General features: G+C 42.0%; 1 protein-coding gene across 1 annotated transcript in view; it reads right to left on the reverse strand.

Annotated features, from left to right (window-relative positions):
• Positions 1–1,273: 1,273 nt before the first annotated feature.
• The window catches only part of NALCN (sodium leak channel, non-selective), a 316,988-nt gene continuing 291,885 nt past the window's right edge, over positions 1,274–26,376 (reverse strand). The window contains 14 exon segments of the mRNA XM_042979769.1: positions 1,274–2,970; positions 3,505–3,622; positions 5,958–6,107; positions 7,462–7,612; positions 11,126–11,283; positions 13,199–13,314; positions 13,988–14,120; positions 15,769–15,862; positions 16,707–16,855; positions 17,793–17,861; positions 21,355–21,474; positions 22,511–22,585; positions 22,795–22,901; positions 23,410–23,503. Coding sequence (XP_042835703.1) covers positions 2,777–2,970; positions 3,505–3,622; positions 5,958–6,107; positions 7,462–7,612; positions 11,126–11,283; positions 13,199–13,314; positions 13,988–14,120; positions 15,769–15,862; positions 16,707–16,855; positions 17,793–17,861; positions 21,355–21,474; positions 22,511–22,585; positions 22,795–22,901; positions 23,410–23,503 — 1,728 coding nt within the window. The 3' untranslated portion in view covers positions 1,274–2,776.

Raw genomic sequence — 26,376 nt, forward strand, 5'->3', positions numbered from 1 at the left:
GCCAGTTGTTGGGATTTCAGTGTATCTTTTTTTTGGGGGGGGGCACAATTCAATCACTATCGGGATGAGAAGAGACCATGTGAGTGGGGTTCTCATCTTCACCCCAATTTCAACTAGGGATGTTTGGCTTTTGCCTGGTTAATATTTCAGGCATTTTTGAAGGACTCTGAGAAAGAGTGCCACTGCCAAGCAGTCTATTGAAAGCCACCTATCTATAGTATGCCACTTTCTACAAAGAAGCAGGCAAACATGTCAATCAACTGGCTTTGAAAATGCTTTTGCTTAAGGCTTTATAACTGGTTTTTCTTCTACATTCCCTTATCTTATTCAGCTTGGACAGGACACAAATGGCCAGTCGCTGAAGATGGGTGTTACTCTCAAGCTACCACTGAGAATAGAGTGAATAGCACTGGTCTGGCCATTCTCTCCCTCCCTGCTCCCTTTGAGTCCCCTTGAATTGCCATATGTGCAATGCATGTGTGGTCTGTTCCCCTTGGGGGCTCTGTGTCAACTATTCTGCCCCTTATGCTTTCTGGTGTGCTTGGAACCAACAGCGTCCTTTAATTAAAGGCAGTGGGTGGCATGATGACAGGATTAGTATCAGTGTCTGGCTCCCTAAGGACCAGGGAACATTGTGGCCGAAGTTTTCCCATCTGCATAACTGGACTGTTTATATGTTGATGAAAAATCTAAGAGGGGTAGCACTTACCTTCTCGGCTTGCTGTCTGCTCTACTGGCTTCAGGAAACAGTAGAGAGGAGTCCCACAGGAACTGCTTGGTTGTCTCACTTAATTGAAAATGTAGGGTGCTATGGCTTTAAATGCATTGCTATTTGGCCCTTTGCTTCACTGCAGAATGAACAACAATGATGTTCTGCTCAACACCAGTTAACAGACGTTGTAGGAAGGGCTCAGCAGTTTTGTGAGAATGAAGCTGTATTACTCAAGTGTAATGAGCCAAAAAATAAAATCTCGTTTTCATGCAGCATGAGTACAGGCCCATGCCCCAGCCACGTAAGATCCTTTTCTGTTTTATTGTTGGCTTGGAAGGTATTCACTCAGCCTTATGGACACAAACGTGAAAGGAACATTCTGGCTTAGGAACTGAACTGAAATGAATATCAGGGACAGAGCTTTTGCCAACTAATTATAGACAGAATATTCAAATACAGAGTCTGCAAAGTGCCTGCTTCCTAATGATCCCACCCCCAAACCCCCTTCCCTCCTTCCACACACGAGGAAGGGTTTGGAAATGATCATCAACTCAGAGTAAATTCTTTTACAAAGTCAGTATTTATTTGATTTTCTTTATGTACAAAAAGTAAACTCCAACTGAACGTAAAACCAAATAAAATCCTTTTGGCTTCACTGACTTTAATTACCCATTATCCTAGAGTCACAATTAGTCATGTAAACAAGAGATGGCATCACAATGTTAAGTTTGTTATACAGACAGGATTTGGCTATTTTAAGGATGTTAAAAGAGAAAATAGATTATAAAGCAACCTGGGTGTCAAAGGACTCTGAGATAATTGCTGCATTAAAAGAAATCATCTAAACAGCAAATCTCCAGCCAAAAATAATGTAGGTAAGGGCCTGGATGTGCTTCTACTTGGTTGACCCAGTATAAGGCCCAGGTACTGTGTAATCGCTTTGCATTTTACCTTTCTCAGAGCACATGGTGTGTGGAACAAATACAGCTGAGTTGTGGGGAACCTCAACTGTGAGTTCTAAGCACAATTTTACAAAATTACCATTATTTCCATAGGAGAATCTGGTAGGAGGGAGTCATTTTGAATTGAACATGGCACTGATGTGTTGGAATCAACTCATAATGTCTTTGCCAATTTATGGCAAAACCAACATACCCTGTGTAAGAAATGAAGCCAATGATACATCACGCACGTGATTTTTTTTTTTAATAAGCTGAATCATGTAGTTTCACTCTTTTTGCTAAACTTAGTTATTAAAAGGCCTTCACAGAAACTCAACATCTTCAGGTAACCACGTGCCTAAAGCGATCTACGTACACGTCTGTTTTAAACTTGTTGCTCCTTGGGACAATTTCTTTGCCTGGTCCCTGCACACACAATTCTCTAGGAAGCAGGCAACAGTTTTTATTAGAGTGACTGAGTACAGAAACTGACTTGTTATGACTTCGGAATATCTTTTGCCTATTTTTAAGAATACCATGAGAAAAGGATTATACTTTTAAAAATTCAGAATCTGTAGTTTGTAAAACTACTATCATTTTAGTATGAGCTCAGTGCTGACCTTTTCAGATCAATCATAAATAATAATTTTCCCAAGGGAAGTATTTCTAGTAGAAGTGGGAAAAACAGGAACTAAGACTATAGCTACCATACCATAAATATCAGCCACTTTGGGCTTAGCACTCTTTCAGGGGGTGATAATACTGAGTAAGAGCATATATGAATATACACCTTAGTTTACAGACAGGATATATGAAATCTTTGAGTGATCTACATCTGGTATTGGGATAGTTCTCTAATATTACAAATGCAACCATTAGGCAAATTTTCTCAAACACACGGTAACAACTCCCTGTATACACAACAGCCACCGACCAAGTTTTAGGCCTTCCTACGGCAGGACAAAAAGCAACTTAAAGACCTCTTGTGACGAGATAGAATTAAATGATATCTTAAGTATAGACTGCTCGCCATGGTCCATGGTCCATGGTCCATGTTAGACCATAAGAGGAAAATGCTAGAAAACAGTGCTCCCCATTAAACCTTGCACTGCGCTAATTCCACCTAAACGTCCAGAAGGTCATCGCTGCTTTCATCGCTCTCCACCGTCAGCTGCCGGGTCCACCACTTCTTCACCTCGGAGCCACACGACGCCGTGTCGGTCATGGGGTTCATTTTGCACACTACGGATTTCATTGTTGTGCGCCCTGCAAATCGTAAGTTGACCGAAGACACTGAGTGGCTTATTGGTTTTGGTGCTGTGGAATTGACAAAAGTCCTATGAGCAACGTGGAGCTGTTCACCCCTTTGCAAGCCATTCCTGAAAAGCTGTGATAGTCCCAGCAGTAACAAGCAAACAAGTCCCCATAAACACGTCCTATCCATAGATGTTAAGTATGAAATCCTTCCAGCTCTCGGTTCTTTACATTCATCATGGACTTTAAAATTCTGTTCAGGGACAACTAGTGATACCATTTGAAAAACTGCTACTTGCCAGTTGCACTTTGAGATGACCACAAAAACTAAATAAGGTAAGATAAGATACAATAAAATAAAACATTCCAGTCTGGGCAAATATAAGTGTCATAGGAATACGGGTGAGTAGGTGTTTGTTAGTATATACAAAGAAAGAAAAACTACAAAGGAAAAGGGCAGATAGTGTCAGCAATAGCGAAGGGAGTCTGTAAATCACTTTAGGGGTAGACTTGAATTTGAAATCCGAGACCCAAAGCCCACAGGGTGTAGACACCTCTAGGACCTGAATCAATGGAGAAAGGACTCGGGGCACACACCTGAGGGCAGCCGCCACTGCCCGAACTTCCTTTGGGGTTTTCCGGGGTCTGTGGAGTCCTGCCGACTGCCCCCTCTGTCCGACAGCGTGGGGCTCAGAAGCTGCTGCTGGCTGCTGGTCTGCATGGGGGAGAATAAAGCAGTTACTGGCTCTTTGTTAACGCTGTGCTCCCCTCCTGTCCTCTGCACCAGTCTGGACCCTTATTTTATTTTATTATTTATTTATTTTTTTTTTTAGAGTTTAGAGTTTATTCATTTTTTTAAATATGAAATTTATTGTCAGATTGGTTTCCATACAACACCCAGTGCTCATCCCAACAGGTGCTCTCCTCAATACCCATCACCCACCCTCCCCTCCCTCCCACCATGGACCCTTATTTTATTTTAAGAAAGAAAGAAAACACAATAGGAAAAATAGTACTGGAGCCCCAGAGTCCGCAATGGGGAAAGGAAAAGAGAAAATGGGTTCAGAGAGTCCAGGAAAGTGAGAGCCACCCCTGCACGCGGTGAAGGGAGGGGGCACAATTCTCCAGGTAGCACCTCCTCCAGGTATCCCTCCAGGACTCCTCCACTCCCATGGCTACCTCGCCTCTGCACCTGGGGTGTAGCTATGGACCAGGAAGGAAGCGGGGCAGCAAGGACTGCCCAGTTTCCTGAAAGTATATTCTTGCCAACCTATATAGGTCAGTCCTAGCGCTCCAGAAAGAGAGCTCAGCAGACAACACTCTCCAACAGCCCCAGAGGAGAATGAAGCTTATACCAGCCAAGACTAATGTCAGAGAGGAGCTGAGACTCTCCACACATTTTACTCAGTCTCTGGTGCCCCCCCTTTCCTATCAGTGCCTCGGACCTCACATCTCTTCAGTATCCCCTCTTGGTTTTTTGGTTACCTCATGGATTTTTTGTTGTTGGTGTTGTTTTGTTTTTGGTTTTGTTTTTTTTTACCTAAAAATAGACAGCTCTGCAATCATCACTTTGCCAGCCTCATCAGCCCTGCCTGGCTGGCTGTCCTGATCTTACCTTGGCCCCACACATGAAGCCTCTATGTCTCTGCCCTTTGCTGACTGTCCCTGCACAAGTCCCTGTTGTCAGTGGCAGTTGATTCCCACATGTTGGGGAGCCGACAACATGAAACCCACCCCAAACTGGGCTGTGGAACAAGGAATTCCCTTGAAGCATCTCGCTGGGCCATGGAGCCACAGGCTTCGGTATTTACTGCCGGCCCCTGACTAGGCCGCTACACATCACAAAGCCTTACTGTGCCAGGGGCTCATCTCAGAGTGCTGGATCGACTCCAGCTCGTCCATAACTGCGCCTTCCTAATGGGGAGGCCCCCCGCCAGCTGCTGGTCACAGAGCAAGGTTCTCCAGGGTGTCCATGCCAGGCTTTTTTATGGACACATACATTGAGTCTGGAAATGGAAATAAGCTTTGCCCTAGTGAAGAAGGTCCTCCCGAATTCCATATGCTCTTCCAATGCCCAACTAAGGGAGGACAAAGCCTCAATGAGTCTGACTGTTCAAGGAAGGTGGTGGTCAATTACAAACATTTTCACTGATTCTACTGCAAGTCCCTGTGACCTGGTAGAAGAAAGCATTTAGGGCAGAGCTTCGGGCAAACCATGTTCTCCTAAGTCAAGTAACATCACTTGGCTCCGTTAAACCTGTAGAGATGTGATATTAACTCTTTAGACAAAAATCAATAGAATTAATGCGTTCAAGACATTAACTTTTTTTTTAGTATTCATACAACTCAGAATCAGAATCTTTTGAAATAACCCCAAAGCATTCCAAGTTGTAAAGGTCCAAAGATAATCTAGATCAATATGTTCCTTTTTTTTTTTTTTTTTTTTTTACTTAAAAACTTCCAATTAGAGATACTGTCACCTTGGGGTGCCTGGGAGGCTCAGTCGGTTAAGCATCTGACTCTCGATTGTGGCTCAGGTCATGATCTCACGGTTCATAAGTTCAAGCTCCCTGTCAGGCTCTGTGCTGACAGCATGGAGCCTGCTTGGGATTCTCTGTCTCCTCTTCTCTTTCTACCCCTTTCCTGCTTGCACTTTCCCTCTCTCTCTTAAAATAAATAAATAAACATTTGGAAAAAAAGAAATACTGTCCCTTGTTTGAAATGGCTATGTGAACAGCACTGTTTTATTTTTTATTTTAAAAATGCACGTGGGGCGCCTGGGTGGCTCAGTCGGTTAAGCATCTGACCACTCCACTCAGGTCATGATCTTGTGGTTCGTGAGTTTGAGCCCCGTGTGGGGCTCTGTGCTGACAGCTCAGAGCCTGGAGTCTGCTTCAGATTCTGTGTCTCCCTCTCTCTCTGCCCCTCCTCGACTCACACTCTCTGTCTCAAAAATAAATAAACACTAAAAAAAAAAAATACATAAATGAAAAATAAAAAATAAAAAATGCACGTAATATCCTTGGAGGAAGGATGCCTCATACACATACCTCAGGTTGCATATTATTATCCTGACTGTTAGCATTCATGTCCTCACTGGGCTGGGTGGTCTCGATACTGGGGGGATTGAGGAACCGGCTCAGCTCCTGCTGTTGGCTCTCCCTCAGACTGTGGATGATGCTGCATGACTGCTGCTGTTTCTATGGAAATATGATCATTCTCTCGGTAACGGAGAAATCAACCCAACATCCCCCTGTCCCCCAGCACTCAAATTGCATTTCCTTCTCTCCTCTCCAAAGAACCTGTATGCTCAGTGACCTCTTAGGAACTTCCAAGTGAGGATGTTTAACTACTTCCCCTAGTTAAGTATCAGACTGCTATAAAGGCAGGCTTAGAGACCTCCCAACCCACGCTTATTTGCATAACAATGGGAATAAATATGTTCATTGATGCTAGCTCCTGTTGTATTTAAAACAGAATTTTTAAATCACTAACTTGGGTGTTCTATATTTTCCCTTCTTATTTTGCTCTGTGCTCATTCAGCCAATATGGATTGCCCTTTCTTCCTGCGTTGTTAGAGGCAGAGAGCTTTGGATGGATGAGTGAAACCCCTGCTCTTGTCTTATTCTGGATAGAGGCAGGCCTGTCTGTGTTGACACACACTTGGGAACATGGTCTGGTGCTGAGCCAGCTCCCTGTGCCTTCTTGGGGTCTGTGGTGCGGGGGAGGGGGGAAGGTTGGGTCCCCAAAGTGAGCAGGGCTATGATATAACTATTGTCTTGTTATAGGAGGGTGGAGTGTTTTTGTTTCCCTGGGGACATTTTCTCCTCCAACAGATATGTTTCTGCTGTTGATGTTGTTCTGAGAAACAGGATTTAAAAAGTGTATTATATATAAATGTTTAGTAATTAGTGTGATTCTTTCATCTGTGTGTGAAGTATAAGTCAAAAGCATAATCATAAAAATAATTATCTAGTAGAAATGCCTAGTGTAAACACAGTGTATGCCAACACAGTATATGTTCATTGATTTAGGAGTCAGAGAATCCTATAAGCTTATAAGTCTAAAGGCAACAGACAGATCATTAAATTCCCAGGAGACGTGGCCTTTGTTAAAGACCAAACAACATTATCAATGGAATGGTGGAATTTTTAGGAGCGATTTAAAAGTAGTTTTGTAAACTCGGTTGCCAGTCATCGTATAGAGATTTGGGCATTTTGAACAGTTGAGTTTGATAAATGGAGATCACAAATATTTTAATAAATATTTGTTCAGTAAACTGCTTTTTAAACATCAATGTTCTGTTATAAAAATGTGATTCCACGGCAACGCCTTATGGACTCTGCTAACGAGGGCGCAGCTGGGTCTGGATGAGAGCTCAGGTGCGAACCAGGTGGCCATCACGAGGGGATGAAGCTGACACAGTTGAGGGGCTACGAGGCTAATCACAGAGCATCTCATTCTGCTGTTCCTGAAGCTCTTTTGTTTTGTCCCTCCTCCTCCTTCTCCTTTGACAGGAGGAAAGAAAAACCCGGATGCTGCCAGTTGACTCACAGCTCTGATGCGCTTTAAACACTTTTTCAGCCACATGCGGATGGTCTGCTTGGCCACCTCCTCCTCGATGGTGTACTCCAGCTGCTCCCTGGCCAGCAGCTCCTCCAGCTGCAAGCTCTTCCGGATGTCAACCGACCTGTAGGACAGCATGCTGGGGGTGGGGTGGGGGGGACACACAAGAGCATTCTAGGTCGGACTCATTTGGGACTCTGGTGGAGATCTCAACTTTCAGAGAGGACACCACTCAGTCCAACCAAGGTACTGTTCCTGTGCCACTGGACTAGTTATGTCACCTCCTCTGTAAGATGGGGACAGTCATGGTCTCCGCCTTATTAAATGACTGAGTTAATACTCGGGTGGTACTTACAGTAGTAAGTGCCATATAAGCGTTTGTAAAACTGAAGGTCTAGGCTGGTCCCTGATCTACATTACCAGCTGCTTAAGGCTCTGGAATGTTCCCTGTAGAAGGAAGACTGCTCTGTCTGTATACTTCCTTCACCTTCAGTTCCAGGTGGGGATGGTCAGTAAGGGTTGGCTAGGGTCAGGCTTCCTGCCCCCCGCCCCTGCCATTTCCCTCTCCGTCGATCCCATTTGTGCCCCTGGATCTTCCTCATTAATTCTGGTGGGTGAAAGGTCAGGGTGGAATACTTGCTCCCATTCTGCCCTAGGCGCAACAGGTTCAGGCAGGGGCACGTGAAGCCAACACAACCGATGTGTCGCCTCAGGGCCCCTGGGCAGTAAGGCAACTGCATCCAGGCTGAGGGGTCTACAGCCAATGAAAAACACAGCCCCTCTGCCCCTGGTGCTTGCCGGTGCTGCCACAGGACCCCCGGTTGGCGCTCAGCCCCTGCCTGCCCCTCCTGTGAACTCAGTGCTGCCTCCACCGCCCATATCACAGCACGGAGGTGCTCAGGAGTCCTCCCCATGCAGCACTGGCACCCCGACCTTCTCTTCTTTGCTAGCGCTCTTCCCTCCTTGGAGGAGGGAAATATGTCTGCTCTTCCTCTCTTCCCTGCCTCCTCCAGAATCTCATCAGTGCCAAACTGTTTTCATCACTCCTGAGCTGCAGGGATAGGGAGGGGCAATCCAGGCCCCCATTGGCTTCGCCGGGGTCCATCTTATCGGATGCCTCTCTGTGTTCCAGAGAGGCCAAATGAGAACTGCTAATGACAGCGGGGTGTCTACGTGTCTCCCTTTGACCTAAAAATATTCGTCACCAGGAGGAAAGATTTGGTGACATTCTGAGATGGCGTCCTCTGCTAGTCATATGTATTTTCTGCCTCTTCTTTTTCTGCCCTTTGGCTTGCTCCTGGAAGAAGGGAATAGCGGGAAGTAAACTGGGAAACTTGAGAGAACTTCTCCCGGGTCCTTCCTGTTCTTATTTTCAAATTTCAGTCCCAAGCATATTTCTGTATACCTGAGTGCTTCTGAATGTGTGACACCATACCCAGCCCTTCACCAAATATTTGCCACATGATGAAAATAGCCACTTCTAGAAGAGGGCCATGACTTTTCCTGCGGACAGACCTCTTTGAGAGTGGGGCCCATGGGACTTTTCATAGAATAACATTTTAAATGCATAAAATAAAATATCTCTTATTACCAAGGAAAGCAATTATATTCAAATACAGTGCTCATATTATTTTCTTTAAAAAGGTGATGATAGAACGGATAAAGAAGATACAGTATATATGCAATGGAATATTTCTCAGCCATAAAAAAGAATGAGATCTTGCCATTTGCGACAACACGGATGGAGCTAGGGGGTATCATGCTAAGTGAAATAAGTCAGACTGAGAAAGAAAAATATCATATGATTTCAATTACACGTGGAATCTAAAAAATAAAACAAAGCAGAAACAGACCCATAAATACAGAAAACAAACTGCTGGTTGCCAGAAGGGTGGAGGGGAAGAGGGTGAAAGGGAGAGGGAGGGTACAGGCTTCCAGTTTTGTAATGAGTAAGTCACGGGGATGAAAAGTGCAGCATAAAGAATATAGTCAATGATGCTGTAATAGTGTTGTATGGTGACTGATGGTGTCTACTCTCATGGTGAGCACAGCATAACATACACAGTTGTGGAATCACTATGTTGTACACCTGAAACTAATATAACATTGTATGTCAACTCTATTTTAATAAAAAAAGAAATGAAATTAATTTTAGAAAATTTTAAAAAGATGATAGAGTAACATAAGTGCTTCTTTATTAATGCATTAAATAATAACATCTAGCTGAGGTCAAAGGACTACTGTAATTTAGAAGCAGTGGTGAGTATAGAGAATATTGAAAATTATCAGCCACGTCAGCGATGCCATCTGAAAATATCTATGATTTCTGCTGGTGGCAGAGATGCAGGTTATTATTAACACTGTGGGGCTTGCTGCCTGCATTCATCACTGAAGAAAATGCTGCATTTCAGTGAGTGATTAATGACAATAGAGATGTGATTGTTTCCAAGCCCATTGACCTCTGGATTTGATCCATGGATTCCTGTTTAAATTTTTTTTTAACGTGTGTTCATTTTTTGAGAAACAGAGAGAGAGAGACGGAGCACAAGTGGGGGGGGGGGCGGGGCACAGAGAGAAGGGAGACACAGAATCTGAAGCCAGCTCCAGGCTCTGAGCTGTCAGCACAGAGCCTGACATGGGGCTCGAACCCACGAACTGTGAAATCATGACCTGCGCCGAAGTTGGAGGCTTAATTGACTGAGCCACCAAGGTGCCCCTATAGATTCCTGTTTAAAAAGCTGTTATGGATTGAATTGTTTTCCCCCTAAAAAATCTTTGTTGGAGTGATGACCCCCAGTACCTCAAAATGTGATCTTATTTTGAAATAGGTTACTACAGATGTGATTAATTAAGAAGAGATAATACTGGACTGGGGTGGGTCCCTAATCCGATACGAATGGTGTCCTTATAAAAGGGGAGATTTGGACACACATGTGTAAGCACACACGCACACGCACACGCACCCACACATGCGGGAAGAACGACACGTGAAGGTGAGGGCAGAGATCAGGGTGATGTTTCTACAGGGATGGCGGCCAACCCCTAGGAGCTGGCAAGAGGCTGGAAGAGTCCCTCTCACAGCCTCAGAAGGAACCAGCCTTGCCTACCCCTTGAATTTAAGCTTCTAGCCTCTAGGACTGTGAGACAATACACTTGTTTCAACCACCCAGTTTATGGAATTTCGTCCTCCTTGTCCTGTGTGGGGTCTCAGTGAATGTCTGGAACGTGTGGTTTGCCAGCCAGCTGGGGGCGGAATCATGGAGCAAATGAGAAGATCTGGATTGGACTCCAGCTGGACCACCTAGTCACTAAACTCCCCCAGACCAGCTCCTCCCTCACAGAACGAGGGGAAGCTGTGCTCCCCAAAGCCCCTCACCTCTCCCATCAGGATCTCCTCAGTCATATGGGGCACCTCTGGGGATGTCAGGCCACTGCTTCTCCCCCGTCCTGTGTGTGGCACTCACTCAGACACGGCCCTTACAGCGACAAAGGCCATGTGGAGCCTGAGCAGTGTGGCCTCACCTTATAATCTCAATGAGTGTGGCATCTTGGGCTGTGAGCCCACTTGTTGGTTGTATTTCACAAGGTCACAGCTTTGGTTTCTGCACTCACTCCAGCTCTGTGACCCAGGGTTGTGAAAACTCCCTCGTACCTTAGGACATCATGGAAAGTGACGTCCCCGCCATTATGCAGTCTCTCCATTTCATAGCACATGTGCTTAAACAGAAGTTTGTCTTTGTCGAGATCCACCTCCAGCCTCCCCCGCAGGAGCCTCAGCAGGAACTTCACACGGAAAGTCGGAATCACCCCCTGGGGGGCAGAGCACAATAACTGGTAAATCATCTTTAGGCCATAACGATTCACTTGGGGTTCTGTTTTCACAGAAAAAAAAATCACAAAAAAGAAAAACGACACCAGATCTTTTTCTTAAAAGATAGCATAATTAGCACTGGGAACTAAGGAAGTTGTTTGCCTCCCTGGAGGCTGGGTCAGGAGGGTGTTTACTAGAGAAGCACCACATTGAAAGCCGAGCACTTAGATTTTCCGCTGGTGCTTCTCTGGTTCTGTGGGATCTTATAACCTGGCAGCATTGGGAGCCTAGGAGGCTCTCTGCCTCCCTGGCCCCAGCCCTTGCTTTACCAGGGTTTTCCTCTCCTGGTCTGTTTCACTGACTCAGCCTCTGCTCATCTATTTCTCTAAAACACACGCTGAGTGGGTTGCTAATGCATTATCGCAGAAAGTACAACATTCACATGTACATGATCCTCTTCTTCACTTAGCATGGATGCTACAAACTTCTAAACATTTTTTATAAATGGCTTTTCTAGGGAATGATCACTCCTTTTCAGGTCTTCCCAATTATTAGCACAATTACATACAAGAGAATCTGGTCAGAGCAGCTCCAGATTCTGGAATATCAAACACATGTCGCTCCCTTACGGGCAACACAATCCACCGTGCCAGCCTGGCTCTGTCTTTGAATTAAGGCATTGGGCTAAAGGCAGGGACATGGGTAACCGTGTTTTCCTGTCAGTTAGAAACACCTTAACATGTGACTCATGGTGCCATCTTTGATGTGTGCATCCAAGGAAAGCAGGTTCCCGCAGGCGGTGGTCTTGGAGAGGCAGGTGGATCAAGGGGAGATAGGAGAGCTAGGCCAGATGGCCACACGTGCAGGTCACTGTCTCAGAGAAAGCCCCCCTGAGACTGGTGACTGCGGAAGTGGGGGGTGTTAGGGAGAGGGGGACAAAGGCGGTGAGGAAAGCCAGGCATTACTGTGCAGGCCTAGCTCAAGATGCCCCCTTCCTTAGCTTGTTCCGGCTCTTTGGTCTTCACGCCCTCTGTGAACTCTTCCTGCAACTGTTTTTGAACCTACCCATGGTAGATTTTCCCATGGTAGAACTTTCCTTGTTTTTCGGATGTCGGGTTTAACAACACCTCCCCAGCCAGACCGTCATGGCCACCCCGCTAAAGTAGCCTGCCCTCCAGTCCAGTCCGACTGGTGTCTACCATATTACCAACCGCAAAGTGCTTATAGCTTCTTGAGATAATGATTATTATTATTTCACGTCATATTGTTTGTCTCCCAATGTTAGAATAGAAGCTCTGTAAGCATGGGTGACTTTCCGTTGCGTTCACTGCTGTATCCCCAGCACCCAGAACTAGGCCTGAGTATTTGCTAGGGATGAAGAAAGGGGAAAAGAAAGAGCAGCAGCAGCAGCTAGAGAATGAGATATTGTTGCTTTGGCTAATTCCAGGAAATCTTGGGCAAGCTTTATGGTTAAAGCATTCAAAGAATAAGTCCAAAATAATTTAAAAAATAACCTTCAGAAACCACTAAGTAGTTCCTTTGCACTTCTAATCAGGATTGCTGTGTGTGGCTGTTTGTGGCTCTGTGTTACGCCATCGCTCTGGTGATCTGAACTTCACGACTTCTGCTGCTCTCATCCTAGGGCTGGTTTCCTCAGAGCTTCCTTGGTTTCCTCTCCTTGATGACTTTCTGAATGTCCAAGAAGAGGGCATCCACGGTTGGACAGGGGACCATTCTGTCCCTCTCCCTTCCTAGCATATTTTGCTGAACGGTCAATGATGGCTTTCTACAATTCACAATGGCCATTCCAAATTCAATAGATGTCTACTGGTGACAGCAAGACTACTTAAATGTCTGCGGCAGGGCAGGGAATCTCTTTGGGGGTGGGCATGAAGCAATGGCCCCCTTTCCTACCTCTCGTTTATCATCCACCATATTCCATATGATTTGAAAGTGGCGAAGATCGTTGTAACTTAGAAGCTGGTCCTCCTCCGTGGAATAAAACAAGGAGAAGTTCTCCACAATGATGGCTAAGAAAAGAAAAAAGAAAAATGGAGAAGTTAGATAATTATGCTAATCTGTCATTTTTTAGAAAAAGTAAAACATCTATTATAAATAATGGATTTTATCACCTACATCACAAGCCAAATTTTTACAGTGTTTTTTAGTGTGTTTTCCAAGTTGGCATATCTTACTTACACTTGGATTAAGCTATTTATCCAGCTCCTGCCTTTCCAAAACATGAGGGTCATGAGCATAAACACACATTCTGTGTGTGGAGATATCCATGCCAGCTGGCTTTCACTCTTAGTTGACAGTTCCAGGGCAGTATTTAAAGGTCAGATTGGGTTCTGGGTGGCCCCACACCTGGGTGAACACCATGTATCTTTCAGAAACATAACTGTGATGTTTCAAGGCCATAAAGGTAGCCCTTTCTGAGATTTCTTCAACTCAATCCATGAGGAGAGCTCTTTTGAAATTAATGATCATAATTAATAGGACAACTCTTGAAATTGCAATCAACTGTCATTAACATGCCTTTCAAAGGTCTTTTCAGCTTCTGGATCGAGAGGCAACAATTTATAATTAATGCCATGAAATACCCGCCCCAAGCAATCTGGGATAATTACTTGAAAATTGTACGTAATTATCTAAGTACCTGGGTTTAAAGATATTAAAACATATTCAGTGAACATCACTTACCTACAAGCAGATTTAGCATGATGTAGGCAATGATGACATAAAATGAACAGAAATACATAAGTGCCCCAGCGTAATTTCCGCAGTCTGTTGCCCAGTATGTGAATTCATCTGGAGTACAAAAGGGAGGCTGGACCTGTGGGCGATGGGGGAGAGGGAGGAGGGGTCAGAGTGAAGAATACGAATTTGTGCACATGCTATAGTTTGTGAACTATCCCTCACCATATAAAACATAATAAACTTCAAAGTTAATCTCCCAAAAGCCACGTACATTGAGTACATCATCCGTGGCAAAAATCAAAAAGAATCTTTCCTTTATTCTACACTTCTAGTCAGTCTCAGGGAATCTCAAGTTCAGTGCCATTTTAGAAGCATAATGAAAATAAACTCCCTTTCTTCCAAGACACATTCTTTCTGCCACCTGCACTAGTCCTGAATGGTAAGTAGTTCTTGTGATGGGAGCTGCAGAAAGTCAAAAAAAGCATTTAAAAAATTTCTTTGACCTAACTAATGGGTTAAGCTTTATGAAGATTTGTTATACATAGCAAATTCACATTCAAATTGTGTAAGAAGAAACCAGTAATCTTCATTCTTGGGGCACCATTATGGGACTTTACAGAAGAGCACTAGACTCAGGTTATCAAAAGTCCCCCCACCCTGTCTTTAGTGGCCCAATAAAATGCCGTCACCTCAGAGAAACCTGGCTTCTTTCAGCCAGAGAGACTAGCTCCTTCTTCCGCAGAAGAAGCAGTTGTAGCACTCTGCTTGTTGTATATTTAGAATCTATTTAATTCTGCTTCATATTATATTTGATTTGGTAAATTCTGTCCCCATTCATTCATGCATAGAGTTCTTTAGCTCCTACTATGTGCTGGATTTATACCCAATGTTGGAGACAGACAGGTAAGCAAGACATAGAGTCTGTCCCTCCTTCATGTTGCTGACGGTCTAAAGCTATACATGGGAGCCACAGACTGCATGTGGCTATTAAAATGTAAATGTATGTTAATGAACATCAAATACAGTTTGATGAAATTTAAAATTCAGTTGCTCAGGAGCACTAGTCCCATTTCAAGGGCTCAGTAACCACATATGGCTACTGCATTAGACAGAGCAGATTGCCATCATGGCAGAAATTTCTTTTGGACAGTGTTGTTCTGGAGGTTGAGAGAGAGGAAATAGAGATGGAATAATCAAGCCAGTAATTCACTATAGCTGTGATACATGCTACAAAGGAGAAACACAGAGTGCTGTAGGAACATGTCACTGCAGTCTTAGTGTGGGGCAGGATTCCTGATGGAGCCGATGCTTTAAGGGAGATGTGAACACGAGGAGGAAAAGGGAGGGTGTAGCTCAGGGCCTTGCCGTAAGCACCTTGAGCATGCCTTGGAATCAGGGAACACCGAGCTCCTAGCATATGGTCCAGTATAAGCCAGGCGCTCAGTGAATATCTGTTGAATAAATTCAATTAAAGAAGAGGAACTCCCCTGTTTGTACTTGACTGCCAAAGTGTTAAAGGTGGGAGGGAAAGAACAATGCCAACAGAATGCGTATCTGCCAGATGGAACCACAATAGCTCAAGCTGGGTTCACTGGATATTCTTCCTGCACATGGCCATATACTGCAATGTAAAAGGATGCAACTTTACGGACTAAATAGCCAGGATAGGTGTTTTGTACACAAAGTCTTGATGCTGACGAGGATAAGGCTGCTGATATACTGCACTGCAAAGAGTTTCATTTGGTTCTAAGTTGATGCACTGTTAGTGATGAAGAGAAGTTTACCATACAGTCATGCATAATCTTATTCCAGTCTTCGCCTGTGACGATTCGGAACAGTACGGTGATGGCTTTGCCAGCTGAGGAAAAGTTTGCATGCCTAATGAAGGAGGAAAAACCAGAATGTGGGTAATATAGTTGGTCGTGAAGTAGTAAGGTATTACCACTAAAGCAGGTAGATTTTGGAGCAGATGTGGTTGTTAAGTCACCATGTCTGAAGGTTATATCTTCTTAATTTGTTATTCACACTTGCCCTCAAGCATAGCTGTCTAACCCAACCCTAGCATGGTGCCACCATTTTGTGGCCATGCATCTTGAGTGGCTAAGGGTTCCAATTTTGACAAGTAAAACTGATTCCTTCTTTCACATGGATTTTGCTATAAAAAGTAGAGCTGTCATGTATCAAATAAGCACTCTCTGCAACAAAACACATCTGTATATAATGTGTTGTATAATTCCTTTTTAAAAAACTATGAAGTGCTTCCCAAAATTAAAGATAATTTCTGAAAAATGCTTTTCGTATATAGTAACCATTTTGGGAATATAGTTTCCCATGTTTTGCTTTGTTAAAAAAAAAAAAAAGAAAACCCCAAATCAGTTCAAAGTGTAATTTAAAAAAGAATATGTTGTTTTTTGGCAGTAGGTGGATAGAAATTCACCGGGAAATTACAAGTGGTTATTCCTGTGTAGTGGTAGATTTGGAATTATGGGTTCCTGTTACATTTTGGTAATATTACGGAGACAAGGTTTCTAAATTAAATGTGTAGACTGTTTTTAATTAGAAAAATGTCATTTAAAATTTGGACATTTTGTTTTAGTTTCCAACTCATTGTTTCCCCTTCCTCCTGTCTTTGATAGACAAAAGTCATTCAGGTTTTTATTCCTGATTTCATGACTATAAAAGTTTGCTTGATAAATGAATAGGGAGAGAAATCCACACCAACCTGTTAATGTTCTCTCCATACTTCACAGTACCAAATAAAACAACTCCAGCAAAAGCATAACACAATAGCAGTAGGAACATTCCCACTATGATAAAGAAGCTTTTGTACATGCTGACGACCACCGTCAGGAGAAGCATCTTTAGTGTTACCTATATGGAGATGTGGGGAGACAGAAATGAATATTTAATTCACTCAGCCATGGGGAGCCTGGGAAGTAAGTAACAGGTAAGCAGGTGGCACGAGAGTGACCCTCATTTTAAAATTGCTTTGAATTAGTTCTTAATAAAGGGTATTAATCTAAATATTATTCAAAAAACATTAGAGAGAAATTCGACTTGTATTTCCAACTGTTCAGCCTTTTCAGCCAAATTAATAAACGTCTCTCCCTAAAATTCCTTGCTTCTATTTTCTCTACTCTTGCTCCCCGAGTCTCGATGATAAGGGCTGTATATTTTTGGCCTATTCCACCAAGTAGGCTTAGGATTCTCCCACAAACAGATGTTCACAAAAACAAACCTAACCAATGGCAAAATACTAAATACCATCAAATAGCACGTATTGAATACGTGAATATATGGAACGTATATGAAATAGTGTCAGTAGTGAAAAAGGAAATTACATTAAAAAATGAAAAATATATGTGGAATATATGCATGAACAATAGCAAAGAATATAAAGAAATCTGGGGTCATAGAATCACGAATCTTCACTAAAGATGATTTTTCTTTCCAGTAAAGTAAGCTTATTCAGATAGAAACAACAAAAATAAAGAAGTATTAAGAGCGAGCATTGGTTTTCGCTTTCATGCCTGAGATGTTGTCTTTAGTTGATGACTGAGTTAATTTAGCCAATATGAAGAAGAAATAAAAGAACAGAAATGTCAGGAGATGTATCACAAGATAACTAAGCTGCCGATTCATTTTAATATTCAATATTTGCTCATTTGGACTTAGGATGACTACCAATTTGTTAACTTCCTGAAGTTAACGCCCTGAAGACCCAGATGGACAGCTGAAGTCAATCAGGCATCGCTCCTTTCTTCTGTGCATATGCAACCGTTGATAGTATCCTTTACAACGTACTCACATGCTTTCCACAGATAGAGAAAAACCGGAAAACAATCACGCAGGCGCCCATCATGTAGGTATACGCGTTCTGAAATTTAAACAGAAGAGAGCCACTCGCCACGTGCACAGGAGATCTTGTTACAATTCCAGTTTCCATTTTAAGTCTTCTGTGAAGTCTACTGAGTAATTAGTTTAATAAAATGTGAAAATTCTTATAAGAAATTTATCTTTAAAAGGTGCTGAAAAGGTCACTGCCAAAACTCATGAATAAATATTAGCTATAAAATCAAATCTTAAATGAAACTTCGGTCTCTGTTTTGCTCAGCTGAATTCTGTATTTTAAAACTAAAATAAGTTTTACATAAAATAGTGACCGGCTCCTTTGAGGAGCAAGAAAAACTCAGGGTAACAGTGCAACATGAGGATGTCAAGTGAGACCAAAAATGCAGGAACCCTGGCAAAGAAGGTCTAGAGTTGGAAAAGATTGCAGGAGGTCAGCTTCCTCTTCTCAGAAGGTCTCCGGAGACTTTGGAGACCAGCCGGCCACATTCGTGTAAGCTGATTGCAGAGAATGTCTGTCCTGCCCAGAAACACATCCAGCTCATTCTTCAAGTGTGTAATCGGCAGCAAGAGATGACTGGGTGCACTTTATGACTAAGAAAGCTTCATCTCGGAAACAAAGATCCCACCAGCTAGAGCTGCAATAACAACTGTGGCATTAAACTGATGCCAAAGTGTGACTTTTCTCAAGGAGTCTCGCCTTGCCAAATGACAACTGTCACATATGGGCCCCCGGGAAGGGGGTCCGCTGAATATCCTTGAGGTACAAGGAAATGAATGTGTCTGCATAGAAATAGCTTAGATGGGAACAAATACTGCATCTCCCTTCACAATAGGCCACAGAGAGTGCAAAGTAGAGTGGAGGATGAGTGTTTTTCCAGGACGGAAGCTTCTTGGGAAAGAACAAAAGCAGTCGGGCAGAATAGGCAAGTTAGTCTTTCCCGTGTGAGATGTCCTCTCTGGGACATCTAGGATTAGGAAGCCTGCCCTACTCTTCTTTTGGACCAAGTAGTTTTTGGCTATATTTGTCTAGGGAAAGCTAAAAACATGGACCTTTCTTCCCCTTTCTATGTTAGTTCCAGATTTGCTATAGAGGCTTTCTCACTTCGCATTCTGGAAGTGACAGCACCCCCATCCTTCACCTGGTCCTGAGAAGTCCCGTCCAGACCTTGTGCCATGTGCCCCTTGCTCCTTCTACTCCAGGCACACTATTTCCCTCCCGTAGCATTCCATCACAGGGACAGCCACCAACATACCCTCATCCTACAGGCTGAACCCAATCGTCACTTCTGCAGGGACACTTTCCAGAACCTCTCTGACGCAGCCACCTCCCACTCATTTGTGTCATTGCAGGAATACGTGTCTCTCCTCCATCTGCCTCACTATGGCTGCAACTCTCATTGACTTGGGAGCGTTCCATGAATGTCTACTTGTCCCAAACCACACCTGCCCTCCCAGCCTCTTGGATCATGATGAAACATTCTGGCGTAAAACTTTGAAACGAAACAAACAAAACAAAACACAAACTTTCCAGGCTGTGATGTCCATGAGAGCAATGACTGCCTTTGTTTTGATCTGTGCATTCTTCTCAATCTCCAGCACGGTGACTTACACATCTTTAGTGCTCAAAACCACTCATTATTCGAGGAAATGGATCAGGGTGACTGAGAGCCCACCTAGGCTTGGCACAGCCCCTGATGCTGACGGTGACAGTTGTTTTAAGAAGGACACTCAATACCTATCTGCCTGAGCACGGAAATTTCATACTAAAGCACACCCTTTGTGAGGTACAAATGGGTTCTCTGTTTGATGGAACTTTTCTGGCATGACTCTAACACCGGGGAGGATGGAAGAACAGATAGAAGAGAGCAGGAAAATGAGATAATATTAATTTTGGCTGGCGTTGAGGAAGAGTAACAAAAAAGAGAAGGTATTGATAATGTGTTGGGGTGTTGTACATTTTACAGTTAGAAAAATTTCACATGTTACGGGTGCCTGGGTGGCTCAGTTGGTTAAGTGTCCGACTTCGGCTCAGGTCATGATCTCATGGTTTGGGAGTTGGAGCCCTGCATTGGGTTCTGTGCTGACAGCTCAGAGCTTGGAGCCTGCTTCGGATTCTGTGTCTCCTTCTCTCTCCACCCTCCCCCCTTGCACTATGTCTCTCTCTCTTAAAAATAAACATTAAAAAAAAAAAGAAAAATTTCACATGCTTTATCTTTATAATGCCCATGTAGAATGGATAGATTATGAAGTTATATCCCCAAGTTCAGAGCAGGGAGCAAAAGATCACTGAAGACAAATAACTTGATCAAGCCTGGAAAATGGTGGAGCCCAGAGTAGGGGCTTCTAGAACTCCACTGTCCAGTATGGTAGCCACCAGCTACATGTGGTTACCGAACACTTGAAATGTAGTGAGTCTAGATTAGGATGTGCTGTAAATATAAAATACACATTCAGTCAAAGATTTAGTACCAAAAAAAAAAAACGGATGTAACCTGTTTTCTTAATAATTTTTATATTGCTGACATATTGAAATGATAGTACGTTAGATATGGTAGCTTAAAATACATTATTAAATTCATGCCATCTGTTCCTTTAAAAAAAGTTTATTTATTTATATTGAGAGAGAGAGAGAGAGAGAGCCCATGCAAGTGGTGGAGGGGCAGATAGAGAGGGAGAGAGAATCCTAAGCAGGCTCCCCACTCTCAGCACAGAGCCCAATGCAGGGCTTCATCCCATGAACAGTTGAGATCATGTCCTGAGCCAAAATCAAGGGTTGGGCGCTCAACTGACTGAACCTCCCAGGCGCCACAACATCTGTTCCTTTTTAATTTTTTTAATGTGGCTCCTAGGCAATTTGAAATTACATCCGTGGTCACATTTTATTCCTACTGGACAACACGGCTCTAGATCTCAATCAGACATACCCACGGGTGTAGGTTTTGAGCTGGACCTCAGACTAAATGGAAGTTGGAGAGGCTCAAGGCATTTTAGGCAAGCTGGCGAGAACTCAGGTATAAACACAAAGAACGATATGCTTTAGAGAAAAGGCTGCTGGATATTTAGTAGAAAATAAGGCTTCTAAAGTGCCTGATAATCCCACTGTGAAATACTGATTATAGTGTAGTCGCATTGATGCTACATTTCAATTCAAAAGACTGGGTTTGAGTTTTCTGATACCAGCTTGCATGTGAATTTAGGCAGGTCTCGTAATCTCTGTTTCCATTTTTTTTTCTCTCTCTTATTTTCATCCTTTGGGAAAATGAGAGTTAAACCAGACATTTTCAAGTTTCTCCTTCTGATTTGCACACTCTAGGACTCTGAGGGGCCAGATTTTGTTTGTGTGAAGAGTGTAGGGGAATGTACATGCAAGCATGTCTCAGGGCCTATCACGGTCAAAGCTGGATGTAGGAGGTTAATCAGACACCTGAGGGTAGGCTGACACAGAGGGAAATGAGACTGGAAACAGGGTTACCTGAACTGAAGTTATTAGCTAAAATAAACTTTTATTACATGCATACCAGGAGGGCAAAGTGAAGTACCACCCAGACCACGCCAAGCGATGTCACCAGCAGGTCGTATCGGTTTCTTCTGCTTTGCCAGAAGCCGGCAGGCGACATTGCTATGATCTTCATTGTAACCTGGGGGAAAATAATGTAGACAGTAAATAGAGGCTGAGTGTTCAACATATATTGAAATGTGTTAACTTGAGGCACATAATTTTACATCATTTTAAATTAATGTAAAATTTTCTTTAATGTTTATTTATTTTTGAGAGAGAGAAAGAGAGAGAGAGGGGGAAAGAGAGAGGGAACAAGAACAGGGGAGGGGCAGACAGACAGAGAGAGAGAGGGAGAGAGGGGAGAGCTGTCAGCGCAAAGCCTGACATGGGGCTTGAACTCATGAACCATGAGATCATGACCTGAGCTGAAATCAAGAGTCTGATGCTCAACTGACTAAGCCACCCAGGCACCCCATTGAGGCACACATTTTTAGAGGATGTAGAAACCAAAGAGAGAATGTATTACTAAGAGATGATAGATGATAGGATAAATAGATAGATAGAGATACAGATATAGATTGATCCACTATCTAAATTTTAAAGTAGGATAGGTTACAAATCTGTATCTCCATGCTCTTTTCTCCTTGTTTTATGACTAGTTCTGAGAGCAAGACATTTTTCTTCCTCAAGTAAAAGACCATAGATTTTGGGAAACATCAACCAGTACAGGGTGAAATAAGAATCTGCTTGTATTTCAAAGAAGATTGTGCTGGAAAGTGATATTATGTGGACTATATATTAAAATAATCTTGTCTGGGCCAATTCCCTTCGCCACCACATTGCAATTTGAGTCCCTGAATTACAGTGGTTTGTGCAGTTCGCTACAAATATTTGAACTCACATAACCAGACAGGCCAACATTCAGATACAACAATCAACAGCAGTTAGCAATTCCTGTGGTTAGAAAAATCTGAAATATAAAGTGAAATCTTTGTTCAAGTTAAGCACAACAGCCTAAAAAGGAAAATATCCTAAGAGCACGCTACCCCTCTCCCCAAAAAAGACTTCAAAAGCAATGGAACACAGAGCTGAAAGTCAGTGCTATCAAAGGAGGGCACTGTTTTACTTTACAATGTGCACCACAGCCCCCAGAGCCAGAAGGCTCATTACCGTACCTCTAGAACAAAGATGAAGGTGAAAACAACTGACATTGTTGCCAAAGGAACGGTCACTGGGTCCTCCACATCCCACTGTAAGAGAAACAGCATCCAGGTCTTTGTCCATATCCATCAGAGACATAAAGACCTTCCCCTCTTTTTCTCATTTGAACATGACTATGAATTTTAATTTTTTATACTAAAGAACGTAGACTGTGAACGGATATGGCCCCTTGCAATAATCTTGGATGTACCAATGAACGAAAAAGTCCTTCTCAGAGCTTCACTGTGAAATAAAGTACCTTGACGGACAGCAGCACTGACTGGGCCAGGACAAGCAATGCAATTGTCCTCTTAAAGAATGGATGCTGGGTAATGTCATACATCTTAGCTCTAAAACCATCATTATCTGCAAAAGAAAGGTTGAGGCAAGGGCATTTCAGACATAGGTCACATTTACTTTCTTGTCTTTCATTTCCTTTAATGCTCATTTTAAAACTCATTACCTTTTTCCCCCTATAGTTCAATCTATTGTGTAGTGTTTTGCAGGAATGGCTGGTTCTGAATATTTAAGACGACGGTGCATGACGCCGTCTGTATTGGAAGGAGAACCGCATCATTCAATTTCTGTCAGTTTAATACATTTCACTCATATGTTTAAGAGCGAAGCACAAATATATTTTATTTAAAAATTCATTTTTTCATTAGGGCTTATCCTGAGAGCACTGAAGCACAGCCTTTGGGTGGTTGATTTTAATAGCCTATGGAGAGATCTGTAGTTTGGAGCCTGTTTCTATATTAACTTATGCACAACCGCCTAGTGGCCTCACGATTATTATTTTAATTGAAATCTTAGACTCCTGGGGAATCACGAACACTGGTGCCCAACATGAATAAAATCAGAGCATCTTTGATACCCGGGCGAGGTGGGAGATGAAGAGGCTGTGCTATCTTCAGTCGGCTCTTCAGATCTTCCCATCTTCTCTGATCTACAGTCAGCAGAGCTGTCCCCTTAATAAACAAAGGAAAGCAGAAAAAGGCCTTATGTCGTCTACTCCACACCAAGGTCATTGCAAATGGGGTGGTGGTGATACCAACAGGACTAATTTGGGAGTATATGATAAAGATATTCTTCAAATACCATGGTGGTTCGATAGACATGGTCACAATTCTCAAATTTGGTCTTTAGAGGGGTCCCAAAAAGGGTGGCCACAAGCCTCAGAGAAGATCCAGCAGCCTTCAACTGGTATCTTCGAACATGTATAATATTCAGGTTTGGGAACATCTAAAGAAGGTTCCCTACACAATCAAATTTTCAAAAAGGGATACCCACTCTAATAGTGGTTAGTTTCCCTTCATTTTGTGGGGAAGGCTGCAGTAAAATTGTAGCTTGTCAATCTGATTGTGTCTTTAAAAAAATCATTCTGCTATACACTGTCGCAAAACTTTTTATTTATTTTGAGAGAGACAGAAGGTGAGTGAGGGAGGGGAAGAGACAGAGTGGGAGAGAGACAATCCCAAGCAGGTGCCACGTTGTCAGCACAGAGCCCAACACGGGGCTTAATCTCACAAATTGTGAGATCATGACCTGAGCGGAGATCAAGAACCAGACACTCAACTGACTAGGCCACCCAGGTGCCTCAATTGCAAAACTATTTTTAAGCAGTATGAAATCACAGAATTTGAATCTTTAAGAATTAATGCTGTGACAAATGGCTGAGTGAGATCAGATATTCTTTACCATATATATATGAGTACTTTATTAAAATGCATATAAATATATTACATGACACTTCATGTATTTATACATGAAATTATTTGTATATGGATAATGTATACAGATTATACATTATTTATACACTAATTTATAAAGGCAGAAATATAGTTTAAGAAACTGAACCCCCACCCCACTCCCATTCTTCCCTTCTTTCTACAGAGCTGAAGACTGTCCTTTAAGGATGTGTCCTCCCCACTGCTTTCAGACTTTTGCTGTTTGTGTATATATCAATACATAAGAACATATTTGTTTTGAATTTTAAAAATTTATATAAATGGGATTCAATATGGGTTTCTTAATGCAGTTTGTTTTTATCTTCATTGAACACTATGTCTTGCATACCACTAGACACCAGATCTAATTGGTTTAACTGCTCATAGAGTATCCCACTGTACAAATATATCAGAAGTTATTTGCTTTAGGTTTATGTAGTATAAAAATGCTGCAATAAGTACATGTCTACAGTCTCATGGTGAATACCTACGAGATTTCCTTAATAGCAAATCTCTAGGAGAGGAATTGCTGGGGTTTAGGAATTTACACATCTTTATGTTTACCAGATATTGTGAAGTTGCTGTCCAAAGAGAAACAACCAAGAAAATTCGCTGCTAGCCATCTCCAAGTGTTCCAATGTCCTAATATTCTTGCCAGTACTTGATATTGTTAGATATTTTAATTTGGCCATGATGGGTGGGAAATGTGTCCACTTTAGTTTTAATATCAATGAGATGAAATGTTTTTTATATGAGTAAATAGGGGTGATGATTCTTGTATCTTCCTATGTGAATTGCCTGTTCATATTCTTTGCTCATTTTTGTATTTGGATATTTACTTTTAGAGGTTTTATAGAAATTCTTAATATATTCTGGATATTAATCTTCTGTCAGTTATGTGAATTGTAAATATTTTCTCTTAGTCTTAGCTTGCTTTCAAAAAAAATTTTTTTTTGCCTTATCAAGTTTCTTATGTCTCAGAAACTTTTTATTTTAATGTAATCTAATCTGTAAATTTCTCTCTTTATGAATTCCACTTTATGGTTACAGTCAAGAAATCCACAACTCCTCCAGGGTCAAAAATAAATTCTACGAGGTTGAAAATGGCTTTTCACAGCTAGCTCTTTCATCCTTCTGGAATTCATTTCTGAGTATGCTATGAGGTAGAAATCTCTGTTTAATTTCTTATATCTAGACAATGACCCCAGCACCTCTTATTGATGGTCTCACCCTCTCCACTGATTTGTCGTGCTACTTCTCCTTTATATATACCTGGTCCTCCTGGGGCTTTTAGCTCTGTTCTAAATCTAACTTTCTATCTCTGTAACATTACCCATCCTGTTTGACTCACCATAGCTTGTTTACTTTCCTTTTCCATACTTTTGTTCATGCTTAGCCTTGAGAGAGGTTTGTCAATTTAATTTTTTTTAAAGAATAAGCTTTTGTCATTCTTGAATCTTTTATAATATCTTTGTTTTCTATATCATTAATTTCTGTCCTTATCTTTTTTACTTTCTTCCATTTTACTTTGTTGATCTTATTATAATTTATTGATTTGGACATCTGACATATTACTAATTAACCTCTGAATTTTCTTGAACATACACTTAAAGTTATAAATTCCTCTGATTTATCTATATCTTGTGAGCTTTTATATGTGATTTTTATAAATGATTTATCTAAATGTCTTATGAGTTTCTATTCTAACTTCTTCTGTTACTCATAAATTATTTAGAATGTTGTCTTAATATTTCCAACATCTGAGGAATCTTTTGTTATCTTTTTTTATTATTGTAGAGAATATGTTCTGTACATTACCAATTTTTTGGTAACTATTTTTTATGACCTTGCGGACAGTACATTTTATACTTGAAAATTGCTGGACTCTGGGTTATTCATATGTCCAGTAGATCAAATGTTTGTATTGTGCCAAATCTCATATTTTCTTTTTTTTTCTGATTTATGAGTTTCTTAGGGATATATGTTAATATCTTTCACTATGATTTTGGACTTGCTGGCTTTTTAAAATAATTTGGTTAATTTTTGCTTCATACATTTTAGGGTTCAGGAGTTCTATACTTTGCTGGTAATTCATTTCTTCTGCAATTATCTAA

The sequence above is a fragment of the Panthera tigris genome, chromosome A1 (assembly GCF_018350195.1).
Source record: "Panthera tigris isolate Pti1 chromosome A1, P.tigris_Pti1_mat1.1, whole genome shotgun sequence".
NCBI lineage: Eukaryota > Metazoa > Chordata > Mammalia > Carnivora > Felidae > Panthera > Panthera tigris.